At 37.7% G+C, this 21,072-nt stretch overlaps 3 protein-coding genes across 3 annotated transcripts; 2 read left to right on the top strand and 1 right to left on the bottom strand.

Moving 5' to 3' along the window:
- Positions 1 to 3,168: 3,168 nt before the first annotated feature.
- On the top strand, positions 3,169 to 7,115 carry LOC137736718 (probable serine/threonine-protein kinase At1g54610). Its single transcript, XM_068475956.1, has 7 exons — positions 3,169 to 3,834; positions 4,151 to 4,435; positions 4,560 to 4,877; positions 5,083 to 5,310; positions 5,500 to 5,600; positions 6,057 to 6,168; positions 6,501 to 7,115. The coding sequence occupies exons 1-7, from the start codon at positions 3,457 to 3,459 to the stop codon at positions 6,795 to 6,797; spliced, it is 1,719 nt and encodes a 572-aa protein (XP_068332057.1). The 5' UTR covers positions 3,169 to 3,456; the 3' UTR covers positions 6,798 to 7,115.
- Positions 7,116 to 13,315: 6,200 nt separating this feature from the next.
- LOC137736684 (inactive beta-amylase 9-like) lies at positions 13,316 to 16,073 on the top strand. Its single transcript, XM_068475916.1, has 3 exons — positions 13,316 to 13,705; positions 14,327 to 14,809; positions 14,910 to 16,073. The coding sequence occupies exons 1-3, from the start codon at positions 13,481 to 13,483 to the stop codon at positions 15,789 to 15,791; spliced, it is 1,590 nt and encodes a 529-aa protein (XP_068332017.1). The 5' UTR covers positions 13,316 to 13,480; the 3' UTR covers positions 15,792 to 16,073.
- A 1,815-nt stretch (positions 16,074 to 17,888) lies between these two features.
- Positions 17,889 to 21,072, bottom strand: LOC137737125 (tubby-like F-box protein 3). Its single transcript, XM_068476511.1, has 6 exons — positions 20,568 to 21,072; positions 19,794 to 19,881; positions 19,407 to 19,536; positions 19,137 to 19,316; positions 18,424 to 18,897; positions 17,889 to 18,182 (listed from the first exon to the last, which is right to left on the bottom strand). Exons 1-5 carry the CDS (start codon positions 20,871 to 20,873, stop codon positions 18,426 to 18,428), a joined length of 1,176 nt encoding a protein of 391 aa, XP_068332612.1. The 5' UTR covers positions 20,874 to 21,072; the 3' UTR covers positions 17,889 to 18,182; positions 18,424 to 18,425.

The following is a 21,072-nucleotide window of genomic DNA, read 5'->3' as shown; positions in this document are numbered from 1 at the left end:
TTCCAAAAAGTGTTTTTTGTTGGGGGGGGGCGGGGGGAAGAGACTTTGGCGCGACATTTGTGTTAATTTCGTAATCCTCAAGTTTAGTAACGATAATTAACATCTAATCTCATTATTTAACGTAATAAACTCATGCTGTTGTTTTGGCTTTGGTGTTAAATGAGGTTTCTTTGGCAACAATTAATCTCGTTATTGTCCTATGTTTTGTTTACGTCTAACTTGCTTCAATGTTAACATCATTGAAAGGGATAATTACATGGTCACCTATTACCTACCTTAACAACCTTCTTTCCGTGCATGTCCTTGTCTAACCCTCCTCCTTTTGAAACTAGAAGTTAGTTTTACTCCTTTGAAAATACAAATTACTTGTCCTCCCTTTGAAATAAGATAACCTTAATTACGTAATTGCACATATAAACATTATCAATTTAATCACCATGTGGTGACTTAGTGGTTGGGGACGAATTCCAAGTTCGTATTTCACACGGCACATCTTGGGTTCGATTCCTGACACTGGTGTATTGCACGATGGTGGTCAAGGGAGGCTAAATGCCTCTGTGAGTCTTTCCGAGCCTCGAAATGGTGAATTGATGTGACTAAGCCACCATCTAGTCTCCTTTAAAATTTTTTTAAAAAAAAAAAAGGAAAAAAAAATACATGATCAATACAAAAACTTAGGTTTGCCGATCAAATTGTCACGTTCACATAAAATTATTAATTTACATTTTTTAATGTGAATCGTCGATTTTGTTGATATTAACAAATCACGTGAGATCATACAAATGTTTGAATGAAAAATGTATATATCATATTTGTTCAAAAAAAAAAAAAGTATATATTATACCGTATAACAAGAATGAATTTGTATCACCATATAACAGCGTGACGTCAATGAAAATTGTAGTATTATCTACACTCTGTAAATGGCTTGTAGTTGGTAAAATATTTGAATGTGTTCGTCACACAATCACACGACGGTATTATTAATTTTATAATTTAGGTTGAATTGATTTACCTTAAAATTCCTCCTTGTAGCAGCCGCTTGTTCCTTAATTATAATTAATGATGGATCATAATAGCATGCAGCGAGATTTCCATGCAATACGGTGGACTAAGGTCTGGTTTGGCACTGAGGTGATTTTGAAAAAAACTGGTATAAAAAAAAGTTAGAAGCTATTTTTATGTTTCGTAAACATTCAGCTTCAACTTTTTTTTCACAATTTTGGATGAAAAAAGTCAAAAACAAGAAACTGCAAAACCCAGTTTTGAAAAACCGGCTTTTTTTCATATTTGTTTTACATAAAAGTTTACCAAACACTATAATACTGTTTTTTTTTTTTTTCAAAAGCACTTTTACAAAAAAGTTTACCAAACACTATGCTGCTTTCTTTCACAGCTACTTATTCTCACAGCACAGCAAAAGCAGATTTCTTTCAAAATACAGCAAAAACAGCTTTCTTTCAAAGCACAGTAATACCAAACCAAACTTAAATAATTGTGTGTGTACGTCAAGTTCTTTTAGCTTACAACAAATCTAAAGATAAACATGTAAATTGGCAAGGAGTTTGCCAGGCAGACTGGCCAATAAAGCAAGTCTCAGATGACTCGCCATACACGTGACTATTGGTGTAGAATAATTAATTTAAAATCGAAAATAATAAACGCTATAACATATTAAAATCATGTTTTGAAGTGCTTTTAAAATGATTAAAAGCGTTTTTTATGAAATTGATTTTGGATTCCACAAGCTCATAATGTGTATTTTGAAAGAAGTACCGTATACGTGTTTCTTGCAAGATACACTTAAAATATTTTTTAAGGGTCCACTTTGATTTTACTGAAGATAAGTTTAAAAAACTTTCACCAAAAACATTTTTGAATCGTTTTAAGAACACCTCTAACGAGCCTTGAATTCCCCGTTTGGAAAAAAAAAAAAAAAACATAATAAAAGGGAGTACATTTTTACCTAATCAATCTCAAACAAATTAGATGAGCATTTTTATACGTAGCTCCGTGAAGAGCATTTGAATATTTGGCAAGAGAGTTCAATCAACATGGGACATGCATGTGGAACCCATCGCACCTTCTCACCAAACTACAACAAATGACATTTAGCTAACCTTGACATGAAACATGATTTGTTATATATAGATATTTTCGGAACTTGATCGTATGTTTAGACCCTTCAGGTGAGTTGTTTAATACGTCAAAATTTTGACATTAAGTTTGCAACTCAAGTGATCAAATATTTACCCTTACACGACGAATTCAACACCATGTCTTATGTTTGAATTCCTTTCTCTAGTATCGTTTGTATAAAAATAAATGTTTACAATAAACCAGCAAAGAATATAGGCTCCCTTAAAAAAACCCATAAATTGGCTAGAATTTCGACATTTTGCTACCAAAAACATCAGAAGGAGATATATATTGATATGATAAATTGAGAGAGAGAGAGAGAGAGAGAGAGAGAGAGAGAGAGATGATAGAGACAGAGAGAGGGTCAAAAAAACACAGAAAGAGAAAGTGCATAAAAATTGAAAGGAGGATCCATATGAATCCATGATCCTTTACTCTTTTCTAACATTCTCTTTTATTAAAAATCTTTGAAGTCCAACGTCACCAACAAATTAAATTAAACTATGCTTTAATTTATGAAAAAAAATTATACAAAAATTAAAGCAAATTACAAAATTAAAATTAAAATAATTTTTTTTTCAAAATTAAAATGAAAATTAGAAATACTAATTCATATGTAATAAGCCTTGATTAAACTACAATTTGATGTCAGTTTGTTATCAGTTCAATATTTAGTGGAGTAATTTCTACATTCCCTTTTCACCTTTAAGTAAAAAAAAAAAAGTGTGAGAATCACTTCTCATCAATTCAAATACGAAGAAAATTCAGTAAATAAAATCGTCATCTTTTTAAACCCCACTTTATCATGAACATCTTCTTTGTACCATGCTCTACATACCCGACCACGTAACGCTCCTAATGAAATTTCTCTCCCCAAAAACACAAAAACAAAATCAACAATTTTTGGGTCTAAAAAACAAAATCAACAATAATTCTACTCTTTTTCTTCCTTTTGTTTTTCCTGCTTTTATTTCCTTTTTATGTAGTGTTTGTGTGCCCATAAATTGTGGGCAGCTCAGCTCCCTCTCTCTCTCTCTCTCCCCCTCTCTCTCTCTCTCTCCCCTCTCCTTCCAAATCATAGCTCTCCTCCACTTTTGTCTCAAAAAGCTAAGCCCTTCTCCTCAATTCCCACTCTCTTTAATCAAAACCCCCCCTTTTCCCATTCTCCTCTTCCTTCCTCCACACACCGCATTCCTCCCCCCCAAGTCATTAGGGTTTTTTCCTCTCCCCTTCCCCTCCTCTGCTCTGCTCTGCTCTGACTCCATAGCTGCAGAAGCAGAATGTGCAGAGAGGAAATGAGTCAATGACTGAGAGGAGATGGGGTGCGTCTTCAGCAGACATCCGTCCGCAAACCCCGTTGGGAACGACGGAGATGGCGAAATTAGGGTTTCCAGGAAAGCAGAGTCCACCGCCGGCGGCGGTGAGGTCAGTGAGGTGAGGAATGGTGTGAATAATAGTATTAGTAACGATGATAGTAACAGTAATCGGAAGGAGAATGAGGAGGAGAGGAGTTCGAGACCTAAAGGGGAGAAGAGACGCTCCTCCAAGCCCAATCCTAGGCTCAGCAATCCGCCCAAGCACCTCCTTGGCGAGCAGGTCGCCGCCGGTTGGCCCTCCTGGCTCTCCGCCGTCGCCGGCGAGGCCATCAATGGCTGGACGCCCCGCCGCGCCGATACATTCGAGAAGCTTGATAAGGTGAGAGCTTATATAGTGTTTGATGGTTTTTGGAGCTTCTTAATTACTGTTTGGTTGTAAAGAAAATGCAAGCAGACAAAAAGGGTTAATGTGAAATTAGAGTAGGAAACAAAAGTTTGAATCTTTCTTCTTTTTTTTTTCATGGAACATGTTCGGTTTCTAATGGTAGCAATTAACTCAATTTGGTAAGTTTCATTAGTGAATGGATTACTTGAACTTTAAATGAAGTATTTTGCGATTTACTTATTAAGTTCTTACCTTTCCCGGAAATGAATGGCTTAGTAAGTTGTACTTATACATGTACCATCTTGATCAGATTGGGCAAGGGACGTATAGTAATGTGTACAAAGCTAGGGATGCTTTGACGGGGAAAATTGTTGCGCTGAAGAAAGTTCGGTTTGATAATTTGGAGCCCGAGAGTGTAAAGTTCATGGCCAGGGAGATCCTCATTCTGCGCCGTCTAGATCATCCTAATGTTGTAAAATTGGAAGGTTTAGTGACCTCGAGGATGTCGTGTAGTTTGTACCTTGTATTTGAATATATGGAGCATGATTTGGCAGGACTTGCTGCAAGCCCTGCAATCAAGTTTACAGAGCCTCAGGTATTGCAATAGTCTCTTGCTTTTATTTTATTTAGTTTAGTTGCCATATAAAGAAACCATTTTTTTCCCTTGTGCTGGAAAAATGAGCAACTTCTCTCTTATCTGTTATATGTAACTATGGCAGGTTAAGTGTTATATGAACCAACTATTATCAGGGCTGGAACACTGTCACAACCGCTATGTGCTTCATCGTGATATCAAAGGGTCCAATCTTCTTATTGACAATGGTGGGGTCCTAAAGATTGCTGATTTTGGATTGGCTTCCTTCTTTGACCCTAATTATAAGCAACCAATGACTAGTAGAGTGGTCACTTTATGGTATCGACCACCAGAGCTTCTTCTAGGTGCCACTGATTATGGTGTAGGTGTGGACCTCTGGAGTGCCGGCTGCATTTTAGCTGAGCTGTTGGCCGGAAAACCGATCATGCCAGGTCGTACAGAAGTATGTTTTAAATGCTTCTGTTTATTCACTGAGTTCCTTCACTTCTCTTCACTGTATTTGGCATCGGAAGATCCTTTGCTTAGGTTTTCCTTGATGCTTTTTTTATTTGATTCATGGAATTATTTAAATTGTTGGTGTTCCTGACTATGTTTGTGCATAAAAGGGATGTTTCCACTCCACCTAATTTATCTTTTACTTTAAATAGGTGGAGCAACTACACAAGATATTTAAGTTATGTGGTTCACCTTCTGATGATTACTGGAAAAAGTCAAAGTTGCCTCATGCAACCATTTTTAAGCCTCAGCAATCATACAAACGATGCATTGCAGAGACATTTAAAGATTTTCCACCTTCATCATTACCACTAATCGAGACACTCCTTGCAATTGACCCAGCTGAGCGTCGGACTGCCACTGCTGCATTGAGGAATGAAGTGAGATTTTATACTTCACTATTAAATTGATATTGTTCAGTTTCCTTTCTTCTTTAGTGCCTTATAAGTTATATGAGATCTTGGGTAGTTTCTCATCTTAATGTAGTAGTTTATCATCCTTAGTCTTTATCTGCTTACGATTTGAAATATGTTGAATATTTTCATGTGATGGTTGTCTGTCTTTTGCAGTTCTTCACAACCAAACCTTATGCCTGTGAACCTTCAAGCCTCCCAAAATATCCACCCAGCAAGGAGATGGATGCTAAGCTACGGGATGAAGAAGCTAGAAGGTTGATGATTGCAATTAATAATTTATTTTATTGTTCATCTAACCAATTTTCTTTTAGTTAGATTCATGGCGCACAGCTCACATGAACCTTTACAGTATTATTTAGATTCCATTGCAGAGCTTTAAACCAACAAATCTTAAAATGTACTGAATCATCCACACTAATATTTTGATGAAGCAAATGTGTTGCCTTGACCGTTGAATTTCCATGTATGACTGTATGTTGGTTTCCACATTTGTCCCTTTGGATGATTGATTCATTTTTTTGATCTGGGTTAAATTTTGATATTTATCATCTCAATGGTGCTATTATTTTCATGTTTCTTTATGAGGTAGTTGTTCTTTCATCAGTTTGCAAATCACTCGGTCATTTCCATTTTTTTCTTCTAATTCACCTCCATCCAAAAGGGAAAAATTGATTTTTATATGCAACCTGAAATGAGTTTCATGATTGTAGGTTGAGAGCTGCAGGCAGAGCTAACGCAGATGGTGTGAGGAAATCTCGACCACGTGATCGCAAGGGAATTCCTGCTCCAGAAGCCAATGCTGAACTTCAAGCCAATCTTGATGTATGTCATCTAATCTGCTTCTTTAAGCTACAATATTTGCTTTTGTAGTTTTAATAATTAACATAGAATTAAGTATGCAACGGTAACTTTATCCAATGGTATCTCATACGTTTCTATCAACAAGTGAAAAATGTTATCTAAAATATCCTCTTGACGTGCTTTCAGATTTCATACTTGAAACTAAAATCAATGAACTTGGTTCGATATTCAGTTACTGATGCAGCTGATGGTGACCTTGGACTGTGTAGTCAGTACTTGGGGAGTTAAACTGGTTTTTTACCTAAACTTGAGCACTTGCTAGTTGTTATTCTTTATGTTTTGTCCTATTGCAGAGGCGGCGTCTAATCACACATGCAAACGCAAAGAGCAAGAGTGAGAAGTTTCCTCCTCCACACCAAGACGGAACACTTGGCTATCCCTTGGGTTCGTCAAATCACATTGATCCTGCTTTTGATCTTCCGGATGTTCCATTTAGTTCCACAAACTTTTCGTATTCAAAAGAATCCATCCAAACATGGTCTGGCCCATTGATAGACCCTGCTGCAGTAGGGGCTCCAAGGAGAAAGAAACACTCATCTGGACAAATTCATTCGCTGTCGAAGCCCTCGAGGAAAGACTCAAAAAGATGAGGGTTCAGCTCGGATCGGTTAGGAAAAATGGCATTCAGAACAACTTTCTGTCGTTTGGTGAGACAATTCATGAGGCTGCAAATGCTGCCGATTCGTCCGAGCCGGGAAAGCCATACAAATTGCATGGGGAGGTGATATACAATTATGTATCTTGTAATTCAGTTTTCCCATTTGTTCTGTATTATTTTTGTACGAGATGCTTATTTATATTGTATATGCTTTTTTCCTCATATTTCTCTCTGCCTTCGAACACTTGTATTTTAGGATATAGTTGTAATTCCGATAAACGTGTCTTGATTACTCAATTTTTTTGTTTCATTTTCGTCTCCAATTTTGTTATGTGTAGTAAGATGTGAACTGCATTTTCCAGACTTGGCACAAATTCAAGTGTAGTGGCGTTTTAGGATTTGTACAACCGACGTCATTTAGTAGGATAAAGTAATGTTGTTGGTAAAGAAATCTCAAGTTCAGCTTGTCAGACTAGCCATTTTTTGGTTCGTTTATGTATAAGATGTCAAATTAATCTCGTAGTGAGGGAGGGGAGGGTAGGGTGAACGGGTCGGGATTAAATTTACACGAGATTCAATTTGAATTGATTTTTGCATTCCTGTATTTGTTTTTTGCGTTTCTCTATGTTTTTATGTTTTTTTTTTTAATATTCTTTTTTTATTTATTCAATTAAACAGTTGAAAAAATGCATGAACGAAGAAAAAAAAAAAGCGAAAATCATTGTTCTTATATTTTGCATTTATGTTTATAATGTATTTTAATTGTAGTGGCATTAAAAGTGAATGAGGTTTGAGAGGACAAAGTGGTCGCACAAAGGAGCAACCATGTTGACTGGTCATGCTGAACAAAGCAAGAACAATATGTCAAGGTTTTGCCAAAGCAAAGCAAACGCATTGAGAAAAGAATGAAGGTGATTTTCTAATTCATAATTGTCATCAAGATGAAGGAAAGCAGACCGGACAACTAACTAAAGAGCAGTGTGTTCTTTTTCTGCGCCTAACTTCGGTATTAATTTAGTATACACCGTCTTTTGTATTTGAAAAAAAAAACTGAGTTGCTTAGAGCATTTCTGATAGAAGTTTTTACTTAGGGACTTCCATCACCACCTTTGAGGACTCATTTAGGAGCTTTAGAGGAATATTCGAGTCCCTAAAAGAATATTGTCTACAGTAGAAATTCCTTATAGTATAATCACTAAACATAGGGACTAAAATATTAAAGAATTATTATTCATTTCATTGAAATATTGTAACCATTGATAAAAATAAAAAACTATATGTACCATTGATTTTTCAAGAATTTAAAAAAAAAAAAAAAAAAAAGATAAATGAGAAGTTGCCTCACTTGGATGGGTTCAAAAAACAAGGAAAAAAAACATAAAGAGCTGCACCATTTTCACTCAAAATTAATATGGAGTCCACTATTTTAATCCCTATATGTAGTTCTCATATTTGAAAATTCTTTTTGAAGTGTCTAGCGAGTTCCTGTGTATTGAAATACTTTGATGACTTTAATTATGGCCCATCATTTGTCCTTGTATTTAAGGACTATGCGATTGTAGGGACTTCATTAGAGATACTCTTAATACTATCTCGAGTGATATTCTTCGTTATTTGAAAGTATAAGATCGTGAGTTCGACGCTCACTTTTGGCAAGTTTAGTACTAAATTATTATAGCATGCAGGCTGTGTGGCTTAGTCTAAATTTCGTAATTTTGCCTAGTAAATGTAATATTGGATAAAAATAAAATAAAAAGGAAAAAACAGTAGTTTCCCATCTCATCAATCATCATCCAAGTTAGGGCTTTAGCCATCATCCTCAGTTGACTGGCTGGCCCGCTTGTCTCCCACTTCTGGGCCCCACTTTTTGATTCCCCTGAGCCACCTGGCCCACCTGCTCTTCCTCCTCTGTCACCTGGGCCTGGATCCTTGTTCACTGCTTCGCTTGCAATAAATACAGAAAATGATTTGTCTCATGGAGGGAGAGAGTGATTACTCTTGTTCATATTTTCTTGTTCCCCTAAAATATTCCAAGTTAATTACTTAGCCCTATTTTCCAAATAGGTTAGTTTGATCATCGATTCAAAATCATTGATTGATGTAAATTTCATAGATACTAAATTTGGACGTGTGATTAATTGTTCACACGCATATGAATAAGTCAACAAATGTACGTGAGATTTAAAATAGTAATGAAGCTAATCTTTGTCTATAAAAGTACAAAACTAGCCACATAGTGATATCTTTTAAGCACTTAATTCTTTTAACAAAACGATGTTCTTATTATACATAGTAATTTGTATAAAGATAAGTTCGAACTTGAATACAAAATATCACATACTGCCGTAATCAACTGACTCAACTCATATCTGTTATAGAGCTTGTTTGGATGTGCTTTTAAAATGATTGAAAATGTTTTTGGTGAAAATATTTTTAGAAACAATCCTTAGTAAAAATGCTAGTAAATTATTGAAAAGCACATAACTAGACTAGTGCTTCTTATAGAAATCACTTAAAGTGCTTTTGGAACCTAAAAACATTTTATCTAAAAGCGTTTTCAGTTATTTTAAAAGTATATCCAAACGAGCCCATAATCTTTTAAGCACTTAATGCAAGACTTTAATCTCTTAGTTCGATCGCTCTCACTACTAATTAGAACAAGAGAAATATGAAAGATGATACATGTTTTGCCATAATATATGCAAAGAAGGAAAGAGATAGTTACATTGCATGGAAAAAGCACTAATTCAACATTTGCCAACAGTTTGACAATGCCTTATTCAACGTAAAACTCGTGTCAAACGTCAGAGCTTACCTTTCTTGACGTTCTCGTTTAGCATTTGTCACCATTGCAATTGGTGTTATATCGTTTTCATCATGAAATTATTAGAGAGATGACTCACGTTTTGCATCACAATCAGAATTATAACGATAGAAATCAATTAGCAGTATGCAGAGTAGCAATGCAAAGTTTCCTTTGCTTCTCGCTATGCGATTTAGCTCCCATATAATCTCGCATTATTTGTACCAAGAAGTTATCATATATTGTAAGCAGAATAGGATATCACATCCGGCATATGACAAAATAACATACAATTAATATATGGGAGATTTTACAGTTGCTAACACCAAACCCTATTATGATAAACCTTACATGTAGTGATAGGTAATTAAGTAAAGACAATACCGGTGATGCTGGTGATAATTGAACACAGTAAGCTAGAGATGAGGAGATATGGTATTAATACAACTTTTTTTATCCTAATACTCGTGGGTTAGCTAGATTTATATATATGATTGCAAAGAAAGTTCAAATTTCCTCGTAAAACCAATTGACAGCAAGAACAATGCACCAAACCCTCCACAAACACGTCGAAAACAAGTGGCTGATCGAGGCTGATATCATGTCGGAGTTTGCAAGTTAAGGCTAAAAATGCATGTTCCAGAAGTTCACTCAAAACTTGCAGACACCAGTTGGGCTAATTGCAAGCATTATTTGCCTTGTGATGACTGGATATGTGTAACCAAACAAAATCCAGATGCTCTCTCTTTTATTCATTCCTACTCCGATACCAACTTTTCAAACCCACAACCACAACATCTCTGAGGGCTGGTAATGTTGTGGGTCATGTGAAAGAGCAATGTGAAAGTGAATTTTTCGTTTACAGATTTTCTTATATGCGCATGATTTGAATTGACGACTTATCATTACAATATTGATAGTATAACGACAATACTTATATATTATTAATATGGTTAGAGGTGAAACCAGAATCGTTCTTTAATATGGTGGAGTTATGGTGTCAATACTTTATTTACAATTATCATGTGTAAATTATGCACACAATTCAGATGCACAAATGAGTAAATCATAAAAAACTTATATTTAACGCATTTCATTATTGCAACAAAGATAAGAGCAATGTGAAAGTGAATTTTTCGTTTACAGATTTTCTTATATGCGCATGATTTGAATTGACGACTTATCACTACAATATTGATAGTATAACGACAATACTTATATATTATTAATATGGTCAGAGGTGGAACCAAAATCGTTTTTTAATATGATGGAGTTACGGTGTCAATACTTTATTTACAATTATCATGTGTAAATTATGCATACAATTCAGATGCACAAATGAATAAATCATAAAAAACTTATATTTAACGCATTTCATTATTGCAACAAAGCATCATCATATCGATAGTATATCGTGCACGTTCTTATCACGAAGACGTGTGCGGTTGGCAATTAATCAAACTCATCCGAAAAAGAAAAGGAAAAAATAAAAACAAAAACAAAAACGGAGGCATAAAAAATAGGAACTCAGTGTGTCCATGAAAATAAAATAGGAAGCAGTCTGGCTTGGAGCTGAGTCAGCACCGTAAACGATTGCTTTGCTTCCTGAATTATTTACCACATGCGATGCCACGCCAATCCAAACATCCATTCCAATATTCCAAAACATGATCCAATCTTTGAATAATTTCGGAATAAAAATAAAAAGGAAAGAGAAGTCGGTTTTGTGGCTGATGGAATTTGGAATGAGGTGGCTGCCTAGTAGTCCATGTAAACCAAAACCACCACGCAACTCAACTCATCCTCCATGACTAGGCTTGGAAAAATCATTTTACGTTGTTTTCGTATTATACTCGTTATCTTAATAGATCATGTTGTGTCAAATATGTTATTTTAACGGGTTCTTAATAAGTGATCCGATAACTATCCGATTCGTTAACAGGACGTGTCGGGTTAACGGTCATGCTTAATTAATGTATAGATCAAGCAAACAATATCTAATCAAGTTCTTAATAGGTGTACCGATAGTGATCTGACTCGTTAACGGATCTTAATGGGTGATCCATAACATCCCAACTCGTTAACAACAAATTGACCTGAAACCTGTTATTTTCGTGTCGAATTAACAGGTTGTGAAAGAAATTGTTAAAGCTTCACTCCTCATGATCAATGTTCTGTTTTGGGTAAGCTCCAATATACAGTTCATGAAGGGTTTATATAGCCCCTGTGGAGGATAAATTTTTGTATGTATACAAGACTGTTAGAGAATGAATCTCATATTGAGTGATGAGGGGTATTATATAGACTTATAAGTAAGTTAGACTACTCTCTGTATTGTCAATTAGTTTTATAGTAGAGCCTCAGTTTTCTTCATGATATCAAAGCCAGGTTATCCTGTGTGTGAAGTTCAACAGTCGCACATGCTCCATGGCACATCGTTTTGTTGTCTATATGTTACACTTGAAAATTCACCACGCGTGAGAGAGCATGTTGAGAATGAATCTTATTGATGAAAGAAGAGATGACTACTTGACTATGACTACTCCCCCTCTGATCTTTGTCCATGTCCACAAATGATGTCTCTCCACATATATATGTTTTCCACACCACACCCAAATCTATTCAACTCACAAAATTCTTAATTAATTCGAATTCTAGGATAGGATGACAATTACAGAATTCTTGGTTAAATGTTGTAAACTAATTTACTCTGAACTTTTCTAATAACAAATAACACTCTTTGTTGTTGAATATATTCAACTTTTCTTTACAAGTTTGTGACTGTTTAGTCGTATGAAAAATAAATGGTGAAGATTGACTTTTAAAAAATATAACGGTAAAGAATATTTAAAAAGTCAAACTACTTGGTAGGCCGCACTACCAAAGACAATAGGTCCTTACGCATTACCTATGCTTTCTCTTAGGCTAGTAATGTTAATCCTCATTCTTTAGCTTTGTCTATTCGTTCTATTTTTCTCATTCTACCGTATATTACCAATATATCACAGACAAAATCTGTATAATATCTCTTTATATAATATTACCAATATATCACAGACAAAATCTGTATAATATCTCTTTATGTACCATGATTGACACATGACAACGTGAATTCTTGATAATGGCATCAAGATCCATCGGATGTGCACAAAATTTTGACTTTTTTAAGGTTTGAGTGGTTGAAACTTGAAAGGATACTATTTGTTTTTGGAATGACAGAAATGGATGAGCCAGTTCTAAATCTTAAATGAGACAACACATAACCTCAACGCCACGTATCAACACAACCACACCCACATGCCTGTCCTATATTATTAGTAACCTAGCAAACATCACCTAATACCATTTGGATTGGAAAACCAAAATTTATGTGGAATATTTTTGCTCACCACATTCGATTGGCAATAATGCTCATCACAGGTGAATTTAAATTTAAAAATTTTGGAGAAATGTGCATTGAATAGAAACAAATATTAAAATTTAAATTTATTTAACGTTGATAAACAAGATGTAAGCAAAAATGCATGCAAGCACAAAATTTTGAACAAAAAACGTAAAGATAAAACAGAAATTTCAAACAACCCATATGGCTTCCTGTGCGATCGACACGTGGCAGATTCTTTTGGCTTTTCAATTTTTTTCTTTAAAAATAAAAAATAAAAAAGACGCGTATGAAGACATTTGGGGTGTATATAAAGCTCAGCTACCAGGTTGCCGTTACCTTAACTTCTCAAAACTCGTCATCATCTGCATTCAGAAGCTCTCAAACTTTCTGGATTTTCAGAAGTTAAAGCCACAAAAACCAATCTTTCAATTGTTTTTTTCTGGGTTGTGAAAAGTTTGAGTCTTTCGGGTAGCCGGGTTTTTGGGAAATGCAGGTTTCGGTATTTCGCGGCTCTCAGGCGGCGGTCGGAAAGACCGAGTTGGGGCGAACGGAGCTTGGGTTTTGTAAATTGAACCGATATTTGAAGACCAACGTCTGTTTTGGTCAGAGCACGAGCTGGAAAAATGAGCGGCTTCAGTTTACTGTGAGGGCCGTACAATCCGAAACGGTTCGGTCCGGTAAAGTTTCGGGACCTGCCAGAAAATCAAAACCGGTAAGTGGTTTCTTCTTCAATTCCGTTGTGTTAGATTTTTGTTTGGTTTCTAAAAAATTGGAGGAAAATGGAAAAGGAATTTAAATTTCAAATTTCAAATAACTGCTTAGGTTGGAGTTGTTTTTGTAAGATTGTGATTAAATTTCAAATTTTGATTCATATAATTGACCTTTTTTTTAAGAAATTATATATTTGATCTTAAATTATGAAATTATAAAAGAATTCAAGGTCCTTAGTTCGTTTGAAGACTAGAATTTCAGATTCTCTCCGGATCCCCTCACTGCGACCCGGGGGTCAATACATAATAACCGTTCATCAAAATTATGCGATCATAATTTTTTCTTTTTTTTAATTTTTTACGCAAAACGAAGCTATTTACTTTTAAAAGTATAAAAAGTATTCAATTGTGACCGGACGTTCTTTTAAGAACGGTTACTATGCATTGATTCTTGAGACCCTCGGTGAGGGATCCGGAGAGGATCTAAATCCTAAATAAAACAATCCTTAATTTAACTTTAGCAACTGTTCATGTTTGAGAAGTTGAATATTTTATTTGTTGATTTTCCGGCATGATTTGTGTAACTTAATTGACTTGTTTTTCTGATGTGCTATGCTATGCAGAACGATGGAGTGAGATTATTTGTTGGGCTACCTCTAGATACGGTTTCAGACTGCAACGCGGTGAACCATGCTCGAGCGATTGCGGTCGGATTGAAGGCTCTGAAGCTGTTGGGGGTGGACGGCGTTGAGCTCCCGGTCTGGTGGGGAATGGTTGAGAAAGAAGCCATGGGGAAGTATGAGTGGACAGGCTATCTTGCCGTTGCGGAGATGGTTCAGAAAGCCGGCCTCAAGCTCCATGTCTCACTCTGCTTCCATGCGTCTAAACAACCGAAGATCCCACTCCCTGCGTGGGTATCTCGCCTCGGCGAGTCCCAGCCTAGTATCTTTTTCAAGGACCGGTCAGGGCAGCATTACAAAGAGTGCTTATCGCTTGCTGTGGATGAACTTCCTGTTCTGAATGGAAAGACTCCGACCCAAGTTTACCGAGACTTCTGCGAAAGCTTTAAATCTTCGTTCGAGCCTTTCCTGGGTTCCACAATCACGGTAAGAAGCCACGATGCTTAAGCTTTATAACGAAACAGTAGTTGTCTCACGTTTTGTACGCGTACTAAACTGTCATTCTCTCCCGTTTTGTCAATTTCAGGGCATCTCAATGAGCTTAGGACCGGATGGCGAGCTTCAATATCCATCTCAGCGCCGGCTAGGCAAGAGCAAGACTCCTGGGGTTGGAGAATTCCAATGTTATGATGAACACATGCTTAGCATTCTCAAGCAACACGCTGAAGCAGCCGGAAACCCTTTGTGGGGTCTTGGTGGTCCTCATGATGCTCCTAGCTACGACCAGTCCCCAAACGCAAACAACTTCTTCAAGGATGATGGCGGTTCATGGGAGTCTCCATATGGTGATTTCTTCCTTTCCTGGTACTCAAACCAGCTTGTTTCTCACGGAGACCGCCTCCTCGACCTTGTCTCTTCAACTTTTAGCGACACTGAAGTGGAAATTTGTGGCAAGGTCCCGCTAATGCACTCTTGGTACAAAACAAGGTCTCACCCTTCTGAGCTGACTTCTGGGTTCTATAACACGTCCTCTAGAGATGGTTACCAAGCAGTTGCCGAGATGTTTGCGAGGAATTCGTGCAAAATTATATTGCCTGGAATGGACCTATCGGACGAACATCAGCCACAGGACTCCCTTTCGAGTCCCGAGTTATTACTATCACAAATTAAAACCGCTTGCAGAAAGCATGGGGTTGAGATTTCAGGCCAAAACTCATCAGTTTCGGGAGCTCGCGAAGGCTTTCAACAGATGAAGAAGAATTTGTTGGGAGAGAATGCAATCAACCTGTTCACTTATCAGAGAATGGGAGCTGATTTCTTCTCGCCCGATCATTTTCCTTCGTTTTCTGAGTTTGTTCGGAGCCTTAACCAACCGCAGCTGCAGTCAGACGATCTACCTATTGAAGAAGAAGCTGTTGAGTCCGTACCTACGAATTCGGAATCAGTCGTCCGCATGCAAACCGCTTAATGCAAGTTAGAATTTGTGGTTGTATTTGTATATATAAAACTAGTCTCCTATATGTGTATCCGACGCAGAATTGTATATAATTTAAGGTTTTAAAAGACGTTAGGCGCTAGTTAGGTAGGCGCTAGTTGGGCAGGGAACTGACGCCTAACACCTAGGTGCCTAGACGGACTAGACGGATTTAAGTAAATGTATTATATTTCGTGTAAATAATTGTGTGTTTATACTTCAAATATATATAATTTTATCATAAACTACAAAATAGAATGACATATACATTATGAAGTGTTAGAACATAATAAAAACATGAAAAACAAGTATATAATGTGTGTTCATTTAAGTATTCAATAAATCCTTATTGAAAAAATAAAATGCAAAATGAAAGTTTTCTATTTTGTCTAAGTGAGTTGCAACCGAGGTAGGTTTGGGCGGGCTAGGTGGTGGTCTAGGCAGGAACCTCAGCAAGTCTAGGCAGGCGCCTCAGCAAGTTTAGACATTATTTCTTAATTTTCAAACATCTAGACATTAATTGAGATGGTGATTAACCACTTAGCGCCTAAGCAGGGCCTAGGCTGCGTTAGTCGGGAATTTTTAGAACAGTGATATAATTCAAATCATAACAAGAACATCGTATCACTGCGTTACGTTGTACCAAAAACTATGGTCATATGAGCAAATTTAGGCTTTTATTCTCTCTGGTACATAGTACTATTGGAATCCCACATCGATGGGTGCAAAAGAAAATAATGGGTTTAAATATGATTACCTTACTCTAACTAATATTGAGGCATTTTGCGGTAAAACCCACACCTGACGGATTAGGTAAGTGGTAAAGTTGGGAACAGTATCGGTGTTGTTAGAGTGAGGCCCTCCTAGGGCTGTCAATCTAAAAAATTTCAACATAGTATCAAATGCAAAGTTCGGGCCCGTGCAAGCCAATGAGCTTGTCACCAAGAACAAGCCAGGACTATTAACAGAGAGCCAGCCCTTGAGTTTCATTGAAAACAAGTCTAGACTCTTAGCATAGAGCCGACCTCTGAGTTTCAATTGTCGATGTGTGGATCTCCATGTGTGAACCACTAAATGAGGTTACACGTGAGGATGAGTGTTGGAATCCCACATAAGTGGGTGCAAAAGAAAATAATGGGTTTAAATATGATTGCCCTATTCTAACTTATACCGAGGCCTTTTGTGGTAAAATCTCTTGGGCAAATAATAAAGTTGAGGATAGTATCGGTACTGAGACCTTTTGTGATAAAATCCCTTGAAAAAATAATAAAGTTAAGGATAATATCAGTCTTGTCCCCCCCCCCCCCCCCCCCCCAAGCCGGTCGATCTAAAAAAATTTCAACAAGTACTTCAACTTTGGCTACCAAATTTTTACAAGCTGTATCGTATTAACCCATTTTTGTCCGACCACATCTTCTAGAGGGCACCTCACAAATGCATCGGATAGCACTATAATTTGGTGCCACCCGACTCAACACCGTGCTATCCCATTCGATACGAGTGCTGCCTTAACTAGGCAGGCCTAGCGAACTTCAGAACCAAGGGTCTTCAAGCATGTTGTCGTAGGTTGCCAACATTGCAGCGACGAGGATTAGACGTCGTCCATGTCCTCCGGTCTGAATCTGGTGCCACCTTTACGTTAGGGGGGTCGCCGATAATAGCTCCCCCACATCCCAAAGCACGCTGTGCTCCTCGGCGTGCAACAGTAAGTAATCGGGTTTTATGCCGTACGTATACCAAAGAGCCAAGGTTTGGTATCAACCTCTGCACCAAATGACATGCAAACACTTCACAAATGCTGGAGTTTGATCAACAAGCATGCTGTGCCTCATCACTCCATAAAACCCAACTCAGCCCTGTTCAGAAAACTCGCAAAATTGGTACCACTGTCAAAATGCGCGTAGATTCTTTGATAAATTTCTACGTTAGCAGAAACACACGTCGTTCCATTAACATAGCAAATACTACAAGAAAAGACGGGCGAGGTTTGGGACAGCGGTGGAAGAGCCACCGTCCTTCATCGACGAAGCTTTGCAAAGCAAACTAGTTATAAGGAAGTCTGAATCCAACGGGGGATTGAACAGCCTATACTGATGAAACGAAATATACGTATAAAATCAAATGTGGTCAAATTTCAGGAAAACAGGGTTTGTAAACATAGGCTACTATGTACATTTAAGAAGTAAAATTTACAGCACATGGTGGATGACCAAGAACCAAAGCTCTCCGTCTTTAAATTCCAGAACTCCTCCGGGATTTGGCAAAATCATGATCCAGGAAGGGCTGGAGCGTCTGAGCATGCTGTATGCCTGCCAATCCCAGCACTACGATCAGTCAATCACCTTCAGCAAACAGCCTCATTGAATCGACCCACTATAGCTGCTCCTGGACCGCAAGAAAAGGATAGGGTTAATCATGCTCGTTTAAACAGATATTGGCACCTAAAGACCAACCAACTCCATCAACATTACAAACAAAGCACTCAAACAACCGTATGGACTCTGGAAGTGTTACAAGTGTCTAGGGTGAAAGAGTTGTGTTCAAGCATATAATAGTTGGTGAAGATAGGTTCAAATTTAACTAATTACTACCACGGAAAATAGCTTTCAAATTAATAAATCAATACCTTTATTCACAAGCAATCTTGGTGTCAAAGCTACTGAGGCAGATTGAAAATGCCTGGAATGCTGATATTGGATACCGGTAATCCATGGTAAATAAATCCTTGCCCACTTTCCCAAATTGGAGGATGATCTTCTCGTGTTCTGGTCCTGCGGGTCCATTTTCGGGAGAAGCCACCAACTGAAAGTTTTTCACTGAAGCAACTGTTACTCGTCCATGAAAGTTCAAACACCAACACTGGAGTTGTTCATGCCACCGAGGAGACTTGTTTCTTAACACCAGCACCCCATCTTTCTGTCTGGCCAAAGGCCCTGACAGAAAACTCTCAACGCGGTTTGATTTCGATCGGAAAAATGGGAGGGATGGAAATAATTCTGCATTATTATGTGAAAACTCTGCCTGTGTGGGGGCCACTCCTCCAGGTTCAACTGAAGAGGATGGAATCGAATCCATGGTACACTGCATTCTCCTTGGACCCCTGCTTATAAATATTTTCTGTGAGCTTTTTAGTATCCTCAGTTTGTAAAAAAGAAAATGCACCCCAAGTGTACCGAAAAAATTATGATCACACACAATGTTGTTGTGAGGATTGCGAAGAATTATAGGAAAAAAAATGAAAGCATCACCTATGCAGATGGAATACTAGATCTAGATGTACTCTTATAATTTCATTTCTAAGGTATGGTTCAATAACTTGTCAACAAGCATAAATTTTACCTGGAGCCCATCATATTTAGTTCATACTGGATTTGAGCCACTGGATAGTTGCCAGCAGGGACCCTAGGGAAAACTTGTTTCAAATTGACAAGCCTAGTGGAGCGGCTTTTTGCAATCTTGTCTCCCGAATGACTTGGCTGCCCATCAAATATTGTGAACTTTGTTCCCAAAAAGTTTGATCTTCACAGAGAGAGAGAGGGGAAAGTGTGTCAATATTTATGTTCCTGGGGAACAAGAAAAAAGTTAAATCATATACACCTTTCAGCACACCTCAGTTTCCCGATATAGTTGCTGCTCCCCTTGGACATATCATCAGCATGTAGTGAGACGACATAATCAGTGCAGGTGGGGCGTTTAAACTTCCTCGCAGCAAGTAAGAACTTTCCTTCATCAGTTAGAGCTGCCATTGACACCAGACAAACAAAAAAGTTAACAAAAACCTATAGCTGAAAGAGGAAACCAGAAGAGGACAGGTCCACTATTTACAGAAAGCAAAATAGATTTCTTAAGAGAGAAATCAATACCTACAAGACCTAACACAAAATTAGAGCAAATATGGAAAATCTATATCTTTGAAAGACAACCTAGAAAAGTTACATGTAATTCAAAATGTACTCAAAACAATGGAACTTCCTTTTTCGGTTAGAAAATGCTCACCATGGGTCAAACCAAGAAAAAGATAATATGTTTGGGTGGAACGGTTCCGTTTGATAAAGCACCGGACAAGGTCATCCCTCGGACCAGGCTGCAACCAGAAATGAAAAACAGATACTGAGCATATGTACAACTGCAATTACGAAGGTAGTGAACAATAAATCAAAAAATTTGAAAACCCAAGATTTTCCAACCCGAAAATCCAACATAATGAGAATTCAGAACATGATTCACATGATCTTACACCCTTCCGCTCACCTATTAATCCATTTACACTACATGGTAACTAAAGACTGAAAATTGCAATTTTAGCCACTTAAAGCTAGAGCTGGCAAATAAACCCATTTGGTTGTTAATGGGTACCCGTTAAGACCCATTTAATTTGATATCACCATGATATAGAGGTGAGATTGGTAGTGGTGATGATAGCCATTAACAACCCAATGGGTTGATTTGCCACCTCTACTTATTGGCAAGAAATTTGCTTTCCAAACATTACAACGACTGAAAATTTGGCTAAATTTGCATATAAGGTCAAGAATTATGCTAAATTTTTCACTCCAAATTCCAATCACACTCCAGAAGCATCCCAAACAAATCAAGAAATGAAATTTCTACCGAAACCCAATTGTAATGCAGTCATAATCAATAAATCAATAAAAATTGCACCCTAAATGTAAATATTGGACACAGACTCAAACAATTAGAGAAGAACAAGAACTCAATCAATATAAAGTTTTTCCTTTTTTTTCCTAGAGAGAGGGTGGAGAGATAGACCTGCTTGACGGAGATGGGGAAGGTCAGCTTCCCAGAGAACTCCGGCGCCTTGACGATCTCCTTGGTAAGGTGCCTCCAACTCCGGCAGACACCGGCGCAGGCGACCACGCTCTTCCGCGGCGGCCAAGTGGCCTCGGAGGCCTCGATTCTCACCAGCACCTCTCTGAGCAACTCCTGAGGCATCTGCGCCCAGCACGTCTGATTCAACGGCTCCCCCACCGCCTCGCCGGCCGGCCTCGCCGCCGAAACCACCACCCGCTGCGACCGCGAGAACTTGATGTCCTGGATTAAACTCCTTATCGACATTTCCCAACTGATTCAAACTCCACGACAAAGAAGAAGAAGATGAGATGAGAAATTGGATTTGGATTTCAAATGGAGGATGCGGGAATTTGAAGAAGAATCCAGCGGGCAGAGCACCTAGGCATATTTTTTCATAATTTTTCTCAGTTATTTTATGCTGTTTCTTATTTGTTGTTTGGTGAGTGTTTTTCTTTTCTGGGGT

The sequence above is a fragment of the Pyrus communis genome, chromosome 6 (genome assembly GCF_963583255.1).
Source record: "Pyrus communis chromosome 6, drPyrComm1.1, whole genome shotgun sequence".
Lineage (NCBI taxonomy): Eukaryota > Viridiplantae > Streptophyta > Magnoliopsida > Rosales > Rosaceae > Pyrus > Pyrus communis.
This window is presented reverse-complemented; position numbering and strand designations above follow the sequence as displayed.

Excerpts from the sequence above, each read along its gene's own strand:
- LOC137736718 (XM_068475956.1), top strand. The coding sequence starts at position 3,457 with ATGGGGTGCGTCTTCAGCAGACATCCGTCCGCAAACCCCGTTGGGAAC. Across the intron at positions 4,878-5,082 it reads TCATGCCAGGTCGTACAGAA|GTGGAGCAACTACACAAGAT; the intron begins GTATGTTTTAAA and ends TACTTTAAATAG. Across the intron at positions 6,169-6,500 it reads AACTTCAAGCCAATCTTGAT|AGGCGGCGTCTAATCACACA; the intron begins GTATGTCATCTA and ends GTCCTATTGCAG.
- LOC137736684 (XM_068475916.1), top strand. The coding sequence starts at position 13,481 with ATGCAGGTTTCGGTATTTCGCGGCTCTCAGGCGGCGGTCGGAAAGACC. Across the intron at positions 13,706-14,326 it reads CTGCCAGAAAATCAAAACCG|AACGATGGAGTGAGATTATT; the intron begins GTAAGTGGTTTC and ends TATGCTATGCAG. Across the intron at positions 14,810-14,909 it reads TCCTGGGTTCCACAATCACG|GGCATCTCAATGAGCTTAGG; the intron begins GTAAGAAGCCAC and ends TGTCAATTTCAG.
- LOC137737125 (XM_068476511.1), bottom strand. The coding sequence starts at position 20,873 with ATGTCGATAAGGAGTTTAATCCAGGACATCAAGTTCTCGCGGTCGCAG. Across the intron at positions 19,882-20,567 it reads TCCCCATCTCCGTCAAGCAG|CCTGGTCCGAGGGATGACCT; the intron begins GTCTATCTCTCC and ends TTCTGGTTGCAG. Across the intron at positions 19,317-19,406 it reads AACTATATCGGGAAACTGAG|ATCAAACTTTTTGGGAACAA; the intron begins GTGTGCTGAAAG and ends CTCTCTGTGAAG.